The sequence below is a fragment of the Balaenoptera physalus genome (genome assembly GCF_965194825.1).
Source record: "Balaenoptera physalus genome assembly, chromosome: 2".
Taxonomy (NCBI): Eukaryota; Metazoa; Chordata; class Mammalia; order Artiodactyla; family Balaenopteridae; genus Balaenoptera; species Balaenoptera physalus.
The window spans coordinates 67190519-67204285 of NC_138883.1; the positions used below are offsets into that span (position 1 = coordinate 67190519).

Sequence of the window (13767 nt, forward strand, 5' to 3'; positions counted from 1 at the left end):
ACATGCCGAGGAGCAACTAATAAGCCTGTGCGCCACAACTATTGAGCCTGCGCTCTAGAGCCCGCGAGCCACAACTGCTGAGCCCTCGTGCCACAACTACTGAAGCCCGTGTGCCTAGAGCCCATGCTCTGCAGCAAGAGAATCCACGGCAATGAGAAGCCCACACACCGCAATGAAGGGTAGCCCCCGCTCGCCGCAATTAGAGAAACCCCGCGCGCAGCAATGAAGACCCAACGCAGCCAAAAAATAATAATAATAATAAATAAATAAATAGATAAATTAAAAAAAAAAAAAGTAGTTGCCCTTGAGGTGTAGGGGACTGACTGGAAAGGGTCACAAAGGAACTTTTGGGATGATGGAAATGGTCTATATCTTGTAACAGATAAAACGGAAAATGTAGTGTGAGCTAATCTCTTCGTTTATTCCTCCTGAAACTGTTTGCTTTCCCTTTTTTGTAGGTGGTGCTTTCTACACAGCAGAGACTAGTGAAAATGCAAAATCGCATTATTACAACTCCTGGGCGTTTATCCTCCATGCTACAGCACTGTGGCTTACAAGCACAGGCTTTGTTGTTGCTGACCCAGATGAGGGAGCACCTAATCTCTCAAGGCCTGTAACACCAACTTCCATGTGTCAGGGGTCATCATCTGGGGCTCCAGTAAAGTCGCCTGAGGATGTCTACACTGAGAGATTCCATCTTATTTTAGGTCAGTAAAAGACCTTACTAGTTTCTGACACTACAGAGTTTTTCTTGAATTGTGCCCCCTGCCTATCAGCTCTTGGTGGCTATTACTTCATTCTTTATTAGGCATTAGTGATAGCCTTGATGTATACAAGTGAGTAAGCTTGTATACATCTTATAAAATTGAAAATTTCATTATATTAAGTCTAGAATGCCATTACAGGCTGGCTTTAGCATCGAGTTGAATGTATGTAAAATTTGCAAAAGAAGCCTAGTTCTTTCCACATGCTTTTTAAAAGACCCGTGTAGGGTCTACAAATGTTCTGAATTTCTCAGTATATAAAAAATAACAATATACTGAGTTGTGTCCCCCTCCCCATTCTCAAGGATTGCAAGGTTCAAGAAAGTATACTCACAGGTACACAATTGCAAGCAAATATTTAAGGTCAAAGATAAGTGAGATTTTTACATTTATGAACTTTAACCCATTTTTTGGCTTTCCTGGAACTTCATTTTTAAAGTGAAGTATCTTTCTAGATACAGTGAGTTTCTAGAATAAATGTTTTTCATACTTACCTTGTTCTGAGGAAACAACTTATTAGATCATTACCTATAAATAAGTTATTGATTTAAATGACATGTGAGAGTTATAAAGGCAAGTGATTAAATTAAGTAAGGTTTATGGTTCATAGAGCTTCTGTTATTCCTTACCAGGCCAAACATGACCGGATTTCATATATCCTTAGGTATGTTAAAATTTTGTTTGCGCTTGCCTTGAGATGAGAGCTTTTTAAAAACAGACTTTTAGGACTTCCCTGGTGGTCCACTGGCTAAGACTCGGCGCTCCCAATGCAGGGGGCCTGGGTCCGGTCCCTAATTCGGTCAGGGAACTAGGTCCCACGTGCCGCAACTAAGAGTTTGCATGCTGCAACGAAGATCCCGCATGAGGCAATGAAGACCCAGCGCAGCCAAATAAATAAATAAATATTTTTTAAAAATAAAAAAATTTTAAAAGATAAAAATGAACTTTTATATAATGAAGATTGGCAGGGCATAAGCTGTGCAGTACAATTACCTCAGTTCAAATTCTTGGTGTGCCCCATTATAATGGACCTTTAGCAAACTATTTAAGCTCTATGTGCTTAAAAGGAGTGGTAATAATAGTACCTACTTCCTCAGACAGTGTGAGAGTGAAATGATATACTTAAAGTGCAATGCCTGACACATGGTAATCACTCAATAAATTTTAGTCAAAATAAAGTTATGAAACTCTACATGTTAAATTCTCTGGTGCAATTTTATTGTAATTTTTGCAGTAGTGTGCAAGCCTAATTGAGATTATTATTTGTGTACATGTTGATAAAAACAAACTATTAAGAGATTGCCTTATCACTTAATTGTTTAGTCTTAAATTCATTGTGGTTTATTTGCATTACCTTTTTGCTAGGTTTATTTGTATATCTTATCAAAATAGAAAATTATTTAACTTCATAAACTAAGAATCTCAAAGAAGCCTCGTTCCCTTTTTCTGCTTTCTACAGGAATCAGTGTGGAATTTCTGTGTTCCTTACGTTCAGATGCAACCATGGAAAGCATTACTGCTTGTTTACATGCGTTACAGGCCCTTCTAGATGTTCCTTGGCCCAGATCTAAAATTGGCAGTGATCAGGTGATTTCTCGTTTTTTTGTTTGGCTTCTGTACATTTCAAGGAACAGGAACAGAAACATGTCCAGGTTACTACAGTGAATAGGCAGTAAACACGGAGAAGTAAAAAGGAAACTAAAAAACTGCACAGCTAGGCCTCAGAACTGAAATGGCATCAGCAACTGTGCTGAGCCAGGAGCAGTCATGCCTCTTTCTGCCACTTTCTGTCTCTGCTTCTGCCGCGCTTATTTCTGCTGCCACCAGCCAACCACTCCGTGTAGCAGCTCTTCGTGTGAACTTTCTGCAATGATGGGAAGGTTCTATATCACACTGTCTTTGTCTCTTTCTGCTTCAGTGCACCCTGCTCTTCGTATATACCTGTATCTTATACCCCATTTCCCTGAGAGAGTTTCTTCTTGGTTCACGTAGTTATTGTCAGTTACGTAGTATTCCTCTTGGCTGAGTTCTCTATCCAAGTCTTTTTAAGAGACGACTGGCTAGTCTGTAGGTGGAGTCAGACACTAATATCAGACCCAGTTGTGACCATGGTTAAAAGATCACTGTACACAGCTGATTCACTTTGTGATACAGCAGAAACTAACACACCATTGTAAAGCAATTATACTCCAATAGAGATGTTTAAAAAAAAAAAAAAAATCACTGTACAAAGAATGGCACTTCCTTCAACTGCTTTCCCAAGAGCAACTCTGTATTGGGCAGGCACCCTTAGCATCAGGTACTACCAGTATATTGAATTGTATATTAAATTGACTCTTGGATATTAAGAAAAATGGATGGTATGATTTCTTTTCTATACAGACAGTTATTTAACTTATTACTACTATCATTTATTAGGTTTAAAGTATTAATCAGGCTCCTGCCTGACTTGGATTGTACTTGAATAAATTTTAAACTTTTTCTGCTTGTTTATTCTGTATGTTAAAACAAGTATCATAATGACAGTTTTACTATTATTTTCAAAGATGAAAGAAAGCCACCAGAGTAACCAATAGAAAAGAAAAGGGGAAAATGAAATAGTATTTGTCCAATGTATTTTATTCTTTAGAGAGATATTCATTCTGTGCTTAATAACTTATCCACTTTTAATGTCATACTTCACCATCATTCTTTATTAGTACTAGAAAACCTTAGTTTTCTAAATCTAGGAATCTACATGGCAGTCCTTATATACTTTTAGCCACATTTTTCATCTTGTTTTAGAAATCTCCTTGTTTGTTTTCCCACTTTAGGACCTGTGTGAAAATGATCTTTTGTCATAGTGCCATCTCCCACAAGATTGGACAAAAACCAACCTGGAGTTGGTTTAAAGTGGAGCAAGTGTTACATAACTTTATTGCCCTAACACCTTTATTTTTTGTGGACCATTGTTATATTCTCTTTCTCTGAATTTTGTCATGGCATTTAACATTGGTATTTTTTTTTTAAGTATGTAATTTTCCATATAGTCTCACCTGTTTTCTGTGATAGGACTTGGGTATCGAGTTGTTGAATGTACTACATCGAGTAATTTTGACCCGAGAGTCACCTTCCATTCAGCTGGCTTCTCTTGAAGTGGTAAGGCAGGTTATCTGTGCAGCTCAAGAACATGTGAAGGAGAAAAGACGAAGTGCAGAAGGTGAATGTTCCTATAATGCCAAATTAATCACACGGCATCATTATTTTTTAAAGTACTGCTTATGTGTCTGTGTCGTTCTGAGAATCTATTGTGTATAGTACAGATGAAACATCTCTAGGTATGGCTTCAAATCTTCTCATGCGCCTCTACATGTTAGCTTGGATGTTGTCAGTAGCTAAACTACTATTCCTTGGGAAAATTAGAATTTTAACAGCCCTGGAAGGAAAATAAATCTTTATACTGATTGAGTACCTACGTTTAAGTGTTTACCAATGTACATGGAAAGAACTACTGACAATTCTTTAATAACTTAAGTTTTGCAAAGTGATTAAATTGTTCATTTACAAGTCAAATTTGGTATTGGTGAGTTTATCACTTAAGATTACATTTGACTACATATAACAGAAAATCCAATATAACAGTAGATTTTAAACACAAGGACTTATTCTCTTATCTAAAAGAAGTCCAGAAGTTGACGGTCCTGGGCTGAGATGGCAGCTTCTTAAAGACATCAGGGACCTCAGTTCCTATCTTTCTGTCCAGCCACTACCAGTATTAAGGTGGTAAGGTCAGTGCTGGAGCTCTAGCTATCAGGTTCACACCTTAACAGCAAGGAGTTAACCAGACAATATTTTAAGGCTGAGAAGGTCACCGAGGATTTCTTTTGATCCATTGCAATAAGAAGTCCAAATAAAGACAACTACTTTTACCTCCATAACTTTCTCTTTCATTCTTTAAGACCCAAGACTTAACCCATTTAAATCTGTTACCTACAACAGAAATGAACTAAATTGCCATCTACCAGAAGCAAAACAAACCTGAAGCATTTATTCAACATTGTTCTTTTTGTCTTTTAGTTGATGATGGGGCTGCTGAAAAGGAAACCTTGCCAGAATTTGGAGAGGGAAAGGACACAGGAGGACTTGTGCCTGGGAAATCTTTGGTCTTTGCAACACTGGAATTGTGTGTATGCATTCTAGTTAGACAGCTCCCAGAGCTAAATCCTAAATTGACAGGTAGCCCAGGAGTAAAAGCTACAAAGCCACAGATGCTGTCAGAAGATGGAAGTAGGTTGGTTTCCGCTGCATTAGTTATCCTCTCTGAACTTCCTGCAGTGTGCTCTCCTGAAGGTATGTTGTGGTGTTTGATTGCTTTACTTGACCTGGAAGGAGAGAAATGGTTTTGATAGATAATGGAGGTAATGGTTGCTTATCTTTTCCTCATTACACAAATGCTGACCCCCAAAGCTTTGCGTATGGTCTTTAATCCTCTACGGTTAACATTACATTCTAGTAATCTGTTTTACTAAAAGGGTGAAAGTAAATATAGAGACAGCATGTACTCTACATAGATGGTCTCTTCCATGGTTGAGAATATTGTAAACCCATCGATGGCAATTACGAGCTCTTGGGCATTTTTTGGTATACAGTATCTAATGGACTTCCCCTGCCTCAGTGACAGCAGAAGCTTCTCGTCACATCCAGTTCTGTTTTGAATCAGCTCCATGCTTTTAATATAGTGTGTAAGGCTCTGCAGAGTACATCTGCCTCCTGGTTCCTTCTGTGTGAACCTTAAACCCAGGAGGCTTCATGCATATCCCTGTTCTGTACTACTGTCAATGGTGTTACTTGATCTGAAATGACCCCACCCCTTCTCTCCTTTGTAAAATTTTGCCTTCCTTTCAAGTTCAACTCCAGCCCTGTCCTCATCTGTGAAGGCTTCCCTAAAAACTCTGGCTCATGTTGAGTTTTGTTTTGTTTTTCTTTTTCTTTTTTTTGGTTTGTTTTGTGTGTGTGTGTGTGTGTGTGTGTGTAGCTTCCATATGTAGATATGTAGTTTTTACGTGTCATATAGAGGTATATGTAATTGATTATTATAGAAAGAGAAGCTAAATATATATACAGACATATGTCTTGTTTCCAGTGAAATTCTGTACCCTCTAGTACATAATAGGGACTCAGTATTTAATAGATACTTCTTAATTGGTCAGCATATTTCTGCTTAGATGTGTCTTGACCAACTTACATGCTGTCTTATTTTTAACATGACTTTAAGCTTCAGTTTGACTTTTAAACCTGTATTCCTTGTTCTCACACACTGTCTTATACCAATAGCAGCAGAAAAAGTGACTAGCAGAGGATTGGGGGCAAAAATATACGATATGAGTTTTATTGATAGCCTCTGGGAAAACTGATTGACTATTTTAGCTTTAGTCTCTTCCCTTTCACTTTAAACAAAGTGACTTTTTAACTACTTAGTGGCCATGGAAACTTTAATATTTTGTACTGAGTGATTCACTACAAATTGCTTCAAAAGGGTTTAATATAAAATAAAGCCAAATGGATAGTGATAGTGGTTGCACAACATTGTGAATGTACTTAATGCCACTGAACTACTCAAAATGATTAAAATGGTAAATTTTTTGTTACATATATTTTACCACACTAAAAAGTAAAAATAAATTCAATGTTTGTCAACTACCAAATAAAACAAAATAACACAGCAATGGATAATGGTACTGTGATATACTTTAAATAACATCTCCAATTATAACCAAAATTTAATCCAACCTTTAAAATCTTAAAGTTATTTAAATTATCTTAACAGTTATAATCCCTAATGGAGAATAATCTTAAAAGCTAGAAATCTTTGACATTATCTAACTCATTTGGTGATTTCCTTTGAGGAACTGTATATAGACTGAAATAGTGTTTTTTAAAAACATTACAGGAAGCATCTCAATCCTCCCTACTATACTGTACCTCACAATTGGAGTCCTCAGAGAAACTGCTGTGAAGTTACCTGGGGGCCAGCTATCTTCAACAGTTGCAGCTTCCCTGCAGGCTCTGAAAGGAATATTATCTTCTCCCATGGCCCGAGCAGAAAAGAGCCATACTGCTTGGACTGACCTTCTCCGAAGTGCTTTAACAACAGTTCTTGACTGTTGGGATCCAGGTAATTTAGGCTCTTTGGAAGCAGTTGTTCAGTTTGTTTTAAAAAGCAAGAGGGACAGTTTTTTGAGAATAAGCTATTTACTTGATCATGTTTGTCAGTCTCACCTAAAGGAGACCACAGTTCACTACATACTTGTTTAGAGGATATGTATCATAGATAGAAAATATCTATGGTCTCATTTTAGTATCTTTAACGTTAATGCAATTAAATTACTGGCAGCCTGTATGTTGACAGTGAGAGACCTTCAGATGTAATAGTATGTTAATTTTAAAATACAGTATCGGGCTTCCCTGGTGGCGCAGTGGTTGAGAATCCGCCTGCCAATGCAGGGGACACGGGTTCGAACCCTGGTCTGGGAGGATCCCACATGTCGCGGAGCGACAGGGCCCGTGAGCCACAACCACTGAGCCTGCACGTCTGGAGCCTGTGCTCCGCAACAAGAGAGGCCGCGGCAGTGAGAGGCCTGCGCACCGCGATGAAGAGTGGCCCCCGCTCTCTGCAACTGGAGAAAGCCCTCGCACAGAAACGAAGACCCAACACAGCCATAAAAAAAAATAATAATAATAATAATAATTTAAAAAAAAATAAAATACAGTATCATCCATGTCTAGCTGACAGAACTTTTTTAATATGCACAATGTACTGAAAACTGCATAAGGTATACATTATAAATATAATACAAGACTGATCTGTCCCTCCAGCACCTACTAGCTAAGTGACTAGACAAGTTATCCAACTTCTCTGAGCCTTAGTTTTCTCATTAACAAAATGAGATTGTGTTGCAGGAGACTGTTAGAGCAATAACATAATACGTGAAAAGCATCTCGCTTTTTACCTGGCATATATCTATAAATGATAGCTAGTATTATGTTCAGTATCCATTAAACTTAGTTTTCCCCTTTGTTATTGTTGAGTAGGTCTTATTTTCAACATTATGTCATGGTAATTGTAAAAAGTGTTTAGACATATTATAAATTATTGCCTTTTTAAAAAAATATATTTATTTATTTATTTGGCTGTGTCAGGTCTTAGTTGTGGCACACGGGGTCTTTTGTTGCAGCGTGTGGGTTTCCCTCTAATTGTGGTGCACAGGCTCCAGAGCGTGTGGGCTCAGTAGTTGCAGTGTGCAGGGCTCTCTAGTCGTGGCTCACGGGCTCTACAGCGTGCAGGCTTAGTTGCTCCGTGGCATGTGGGATCTTAGTTCCCCGACCAGGGATCGAACCCACATCCCCTGCATGGGAGGTGGATTCTTAACCACTGGACCACCAGGGAAGTCCCTATCCCTGCCTTCTTTGTTCTGTTTATCAGTGTCACAATTCACCATATTCTGTTTTGTATGGTAAAAAGGTTTCAGTTGAATTCATCATTTATTGACCACCCACTTCGTGCCCAAAGTTGGGAGTCTAGGGGAGGCTAGTGCCATAAGGTATGATTAATACCATAGGAGCTCCTTGAAGGCAACAGTAATGTCTTATTTATCACTGCCTTTCTAGTATTAAAAAAAGGAGATAGGGACTTCCCTGGCAGTCCAGTGGTTAAGACTTCGCTTTCCAGTGCAGGGGGTATGGGTTGGATCCCTGGTCGGGAAGCTAAGATCCCACATGCCTCGTGGCCAAAAAACCAAAACATAAAACAGAAGCAATATTGTAACAAATTCAATAAAGACTTTAAAATTGGTCCACATCAAAAAAAAAAACCTTAAAAAAAAAAGACAACTGGCAAAAAGTTAGAGTAGTCAGCTCTGTTTGAGTGAATCAGGCAGAGTGTCACAGTAGGGTTCTCTGGAAGCTCATGCTGAGATGGAGTTTGGGGAGCAAGAGGCTTATTAAGGAACAACATCTGTGAAGGGAATGGGGAAAGCAGTCTTGGGCAAAAGAAGCCAAGCTGCAATCCGAGCATCCAGCAAAGCTCAGCACGCCTGCTGGGCGGCTCTGAATATTGCCTGTCAGTGCCTCCCATAGGACAACAGTGTCTACACTCCGTCAGATGTGGCTGCCCCCTGAAGACTGTGATCTCAGTCAAGCAAACTCGGGGGCTGAGGCCAACCCTGAGGAGCTAACAGCTGACCACATGCCTCACAGCTGGGCAGCACCTGCCCTCACGAAGGGGAGCTCAATGGTACACCTCTGTAGCTACCCCAAGAGTCTTCTCAAAACAGTCTGTTTCTTAAAGGATTAGAAAGCATTCTCCATTCTCCACATGGACATCATAGTAAAAGGATTCTCGCGCAACATTTTGATCTAAGACCAGGAGACCTAAATAGCATGGTACATTTGGGGATGACAAGTAGGGCAACAAGAGAATGCGGGTTTGAGGGGAAAGAGTAAGAGGGTGGTGAACGGTGATTAGTAAAGAGATGGAAGTTGGATGGTGAGTGGGGCCAGATGATGGAAGGTTTGGCATGATTGGTAATTTGGGCTGCCTTTAATAGGCATGTGTTCTTAAAACAGGAGTAAAGTGATGGGATTTGCATTTCTAAAGACTCACTGGCAGCAGTATAGAGAAAAAAGCAAGACTGTTGGAGACAAGATAGTAGCAGTAACGATAACAAGGAATGAAATAATGAAAACCAAAATGTTAAGCAAGTATTAACAGAATTTACTGATAGTTTGGTTTAGGAGTTGAAAGGGGTAAGGTGAGTTGAGCGTTCATGGTGCCCTTAACAGAAATACCAAAGTGAGGGTTTTCAGGGGAAGATAGTGAGTTTATTTTGAAATGCCTGCAGGATAATCAAGTGGGATGAAATATGAAGCCGTCTGGGCTTCAAGAAAGTCTGGCTAGAGATGGTTTTAGACTGCATGTGTTTGGGAGTTGTCAGTGGGGTGGTTGAGATCACCTAACTTGGGTTTATGCAACAAGATGGGAGGAGATTCCGAATGTAATGCAGAAACAGAAGCTAAAGAAAAGAGAGTTTTAACGACTCGAGAGTGGTCAGCAGTGCAAAATACACTGTGGAGATCACGCTCACAGCGTTGAGGTACGACGGAGGAGTAAGGGAGGGGAAGGATCAAGTACAGGCTCCACTCGACAGGGAGACGAGAAAGCTGAAGGAAGATACAGGGTCAAGGAGTTTTCTTTTTTTTTTAGATGAGGCTCTAGTATGAGTTCATGCTTATGGGGAAAAAAAAAGGTGGAAATGGGGTTGGAGTTGGAACTATTAGGGAGGGAAGCAGCATCCCTTTTCTAGGCAGAAAGGAAAAAAATTCACAGCACATTTAGAAGGATGAACCTCTGCCAGTGTGAGGGAGGAAAAGGAGGTAAGGATGGAAAGTAATAGGCGTAAGTTGTTAGGTTGAGTTATGATGAGCTTGCCTCTTTCATCACACACACACACACCAGAGACACACACACACACACACACAGAGAGATGGTTTTCTGTTGTCTGTCAGAGAATGAGGTTAGGGCGTTGAGGATTTGGACCAGCTACTGAGAAGAATTAGGGAAGGAGCTGATCATGATAGGGGAAACATTTGCTACATAACAAATTGCTCCAAAACTTAGTGACGTCAAACAACAAACATTTGTTACCTGACAGTTTTTGAGGGTCAGGAATTGGGGAGCAGCATAGCTGGGTGGTTCTGTCTTGGGGTCTCTCATGAGGTTACTGTCAAGATGTTGGCCAGGGTCACAGCTAAAGACCCCATTTCCAAGGGGACTCGCTCATGGCTGTCGCTAAGAGGCCTCAGTCTCTCACTGGCTGTTAGTTAGCAGGAGGCCTCAGTTCCTTACCACACAGGCCTCTCCATGGGGCTTAATGCTAAGGGAACCTTGCATCTATTGTAGGTAAAAGGGAATTTGGGCAGGGCTGGGAGAATAAGGGAATTTTAGAAGAAATGGGAAGAGGAACCCAGGAGAGCTTTATCTTACGGAGAACAAAAAGACATTTTTGCTGAACAGACTAGCTGTTGTAGTTTCAAGTTGCTATAAATGACTAACTTGGCTGTATGTGAAGCACTATGGCATCATGGTTAACAGTATGCTTTCTGGAATCAAACTGAATGCCTTACTAACTGTGTGATTTGGGCAAATAACTGAATTTCCGTTCCTCAGTTTCTCATCCATAAAATGGGGGAAATAAGTGTACCTACCTTGTGATGTTAATGAGGATTAAATATAAAGTGCTTATAATAATACTGTCATAATTCTAAATGTTAACCATGCACCTATTTTACCTCAGAATTATTCAAATTATTTTTATAAAATAAATCCTACCCATCCATAGTATTTTGCTGTCATTGCTGCTGTGTCTCAGGTGTCAGCTCAAACACTAATTTCCTCCAACCTTTCTCTGACTGCCCAATGTAGCAACTCCTGGGTTGCTTTCTATTATCTCTTAATATATTTTTTTATATTCATAGACCTTGTGACTAGCTGAAATCCTTTATTTACTTCTTGGTATATTCTGTATCTTCTCTGTAAATTGTATTCTCAGTGCCAAAAAGAGTGCTGGCACATAGAAAATGTTTCTTAAGTATTTGATGAGTGAATGTTACCAAACCTTCTACATATATATGTAATTTTTTTCATAAGTAGCAATCCATTCTTACACAATTTAATGAGTTGAATTTGCCACACCTTTTCCTTTTCAAATAACATTGATTTTCCACAACAGGTTCATTAAAATTATTCAATGAGAGTATGACTTAGGGAAATGAAGTAAATTACATCCAGTAGAAAATTCCTTTAAATGATTGTGGCGCACACAGATATTTTCAAATTTTTCTGTACTGTTAAGAAATGGTATATGTAGCAAACAAAGTGCTAAGTTATTTTCGCTTGACACGTGTATTATCAAAATATGAATACTTTAAACTTAACAAAGAAAAAACAACTGTCCAAGCATTTCTGTATTTCTCCACAATAAAAATAATAATATAATAGCTAATTTATATTGAGCATTATGTGCAACATGCTATTCTGAATGCTTTGCGAGGATTAACTCATTTAATCCTCATAACCTTATAAATTTAAGTACTGTTACATTCATTTTACAGATGAGAAAACTGAAGATGGGGTTAAATATCCAAGGTCACACAACTAGTTAATGCATATTCCTAGTAAATGTATATAAGTATTTACTGATGTCTTTACTTGTGAAGATTATAATTTCTTTGGTAATTCTTGACTCTAGAATTACTTAAAATGCATAGTTTAAAGCTACAGCATCTGCCAGGATTCTTAGTCAGTCAGTCAGTATTACTGTCTGTAATCTTTAGGTACGCAAAAGAAATTACTACCAAACTAGAGACAGCTTCACAGCTGTATAAAACAGTAAATATGACAAGTGTTGGGATCTGTTTCTCATAGATTATGTCTTTTTAGTAGCTGGAACACGCCAAGAACTTGATGAAGTCAGTCTGCTTACTGCTGTCACAGTATTTACTTTGTCTACCAGTCCAGAAGTAACTACGATCCCATGCCTTCAGAAGCGCTGTATTGAGAAATTTAAGGCTACTCTTGAGATAAAAGATCCTATGGTAAGTGTCTATAGAAGACAGATGTTTGTAATAGGAACATGTTTAGGCTTTTGCAAAACTTTTCCTTATGATTTTGTTGATTCCAACAGAAAGTACCAGACTGAAATTTTTTATTTTTAGGTTTGGATTAATTCATGTTCTTGGGTTGACAAAGTCAAATAATAATGGTCTTGTTTTTTGGCCCTGAGGATGGAATGTAGTTAGTTGGAGAAAGATAAAGAAAATGTTTTTTAAAAAATAAAAAAAAAAAAACTAAATTTGAAACAGGGGCATCTTAAAATTGATATATCCCTAGAACTTCAGTGGATTTCCTTTCAAAAAAAAAAGGAAAGGAAGACTCTAGCATGTGCCTTCAGTATATGACTGTAAAATAATGGGACTTATTTCAAAAACAGCACATACAAATTAATCCCATTCCTTTCTGGCCCTTTTATTTGCTAAATTGATTTCCTATGCTGTTATGTGGTACAAAATAAGTTTGTAGCATATGATCACAAATAGACTCCTAAAATTTAGGAACCAGATTTTCTCTCAGAAAAAAATAATCATTCAAATATCACAATGAATTGAATAAAGGATGGTTTATATATTTGATGTATAGTCATCTCCTTTTGTTCTTCTGTCCTGTTTGTTTCCTCTAGCCTAACAGGAGCTTTATGTAGCAGTCTCAAAGTGGTGCCTCCAGTATGTGATAACACATAATTAATATGGTCCAGACATGGTGCCTTAAAACCTTCATAGCATCAAATATATGTGATTTTCATCTAAAACATTTTCCAAAATCTCCAAAATATTTTTCAAGTTTGTGTGTTCGTTTGATTTTTTACATTATAGAGAGACAAATGAGGGGGAAAATGGGAACTAGTCAAAAGAAGAAAAATTAACCACTTTATTCCCATTCCAAGCTGTCACAACCACTGTTAGCATGCAAGTTTGAATACCTGTTAGTGCTTGGACTTCCAAAATTAAAGATAAATTAGAAATAAAATAAATTTAAGTGTGGGATGGGAGGCTTTAAATTTTTTTTCATTTACATTTTTAAATTTACTTTAAAAATTTACATTAAAACTTACATTTTAATATAAATGTAAATTTATATTTACAGTTTATACTATTTTTGTCTTTTTTCTGGTTAGGTACAAATCAAGACCTATCAGCTCCTACTTTCCATTTTTCAGTATCCGAATCCAGCTGTTTCCTACCCGTACATTTACTCTTTAGTAGCCTCTATCGTGGAAAAACTGCAGGAAATAGACAAAAGAAAACCTGAAGACACTACTGAGCTTCAGATCTTTCAAGAAGGCATAAAGGTCTTGGAAGCACTGGTCGCCATTGCTGATGAACAGCATCGTAAGTGCTAGCACTAAATGCA

At 38.2% G+C, this 13767-nt stretch overlaps 2 protein-coding genes across 15 annotated transcripts in view; one reads left to right on the forward strand and one right to left on the reverse strand.

The window, feature by feature from the left end:
- HEATR5A (HEAT repeat containing 5A) overlaps positions 1-13767 on the forward strand; it is a 127616-nt gene that overhangs the window by 112079 nt on the left and 1770 nt on the right. For 6 of the 8 annotated variants that reach the window (XM_082452022.1, XM_082452021.1, XM_082452025.1 and 3 more), the window contains 7 exons: positions 459-707; positions 2224-2351; positions 3816-3963; positions 4821-5093; positions 6694-6918; positions 12241-12395; positions 13532-13745. In XM_082452022.1, coding sequence (XP_082308148.1) covers positions 459-707; positions 2224-2351; positions 3816-3963; positions 4821-5093; positions 6694-6918; positions 12241-12395; positions 13532-13745 — 1392 coding nt within the window. The remainder of the gene's footprint in view (positions 1-458; positions 708-2223; positions 2352-3815; positions 3964-4820; positions 5094-6693; positions 6919-12240; positions 12396-13531; positions 13746-13767) is intronic. The other 2 variants (XM_082452024.1, XM_082452026.1) reach the window with 1 other exon arrangement.
- Positions 1-13767, reverse strand: part of LOC309656088 (uncharacterized protein) — a 75216-nt gene that overhangs the window by 8002 nt on the left and 53447 nt on the right. For 6 of the 7 annotated variants that reach the window (XM_082452271.1, XM_082452265.1, XM_082452264.1 and 3 more), the window contains one exon: positions 3800-3973. The exons of the other annotated variant lie outside the window; for it this stretch is intronic. The gene's annotated coding sequence lies outside the window, so the exon portion shown is untranslated. The remainder of the gene's footprint in view (positions 1-3799; positions 3974-13767) is intronic. 7 annotated transcript variants of the gene reach the window in all.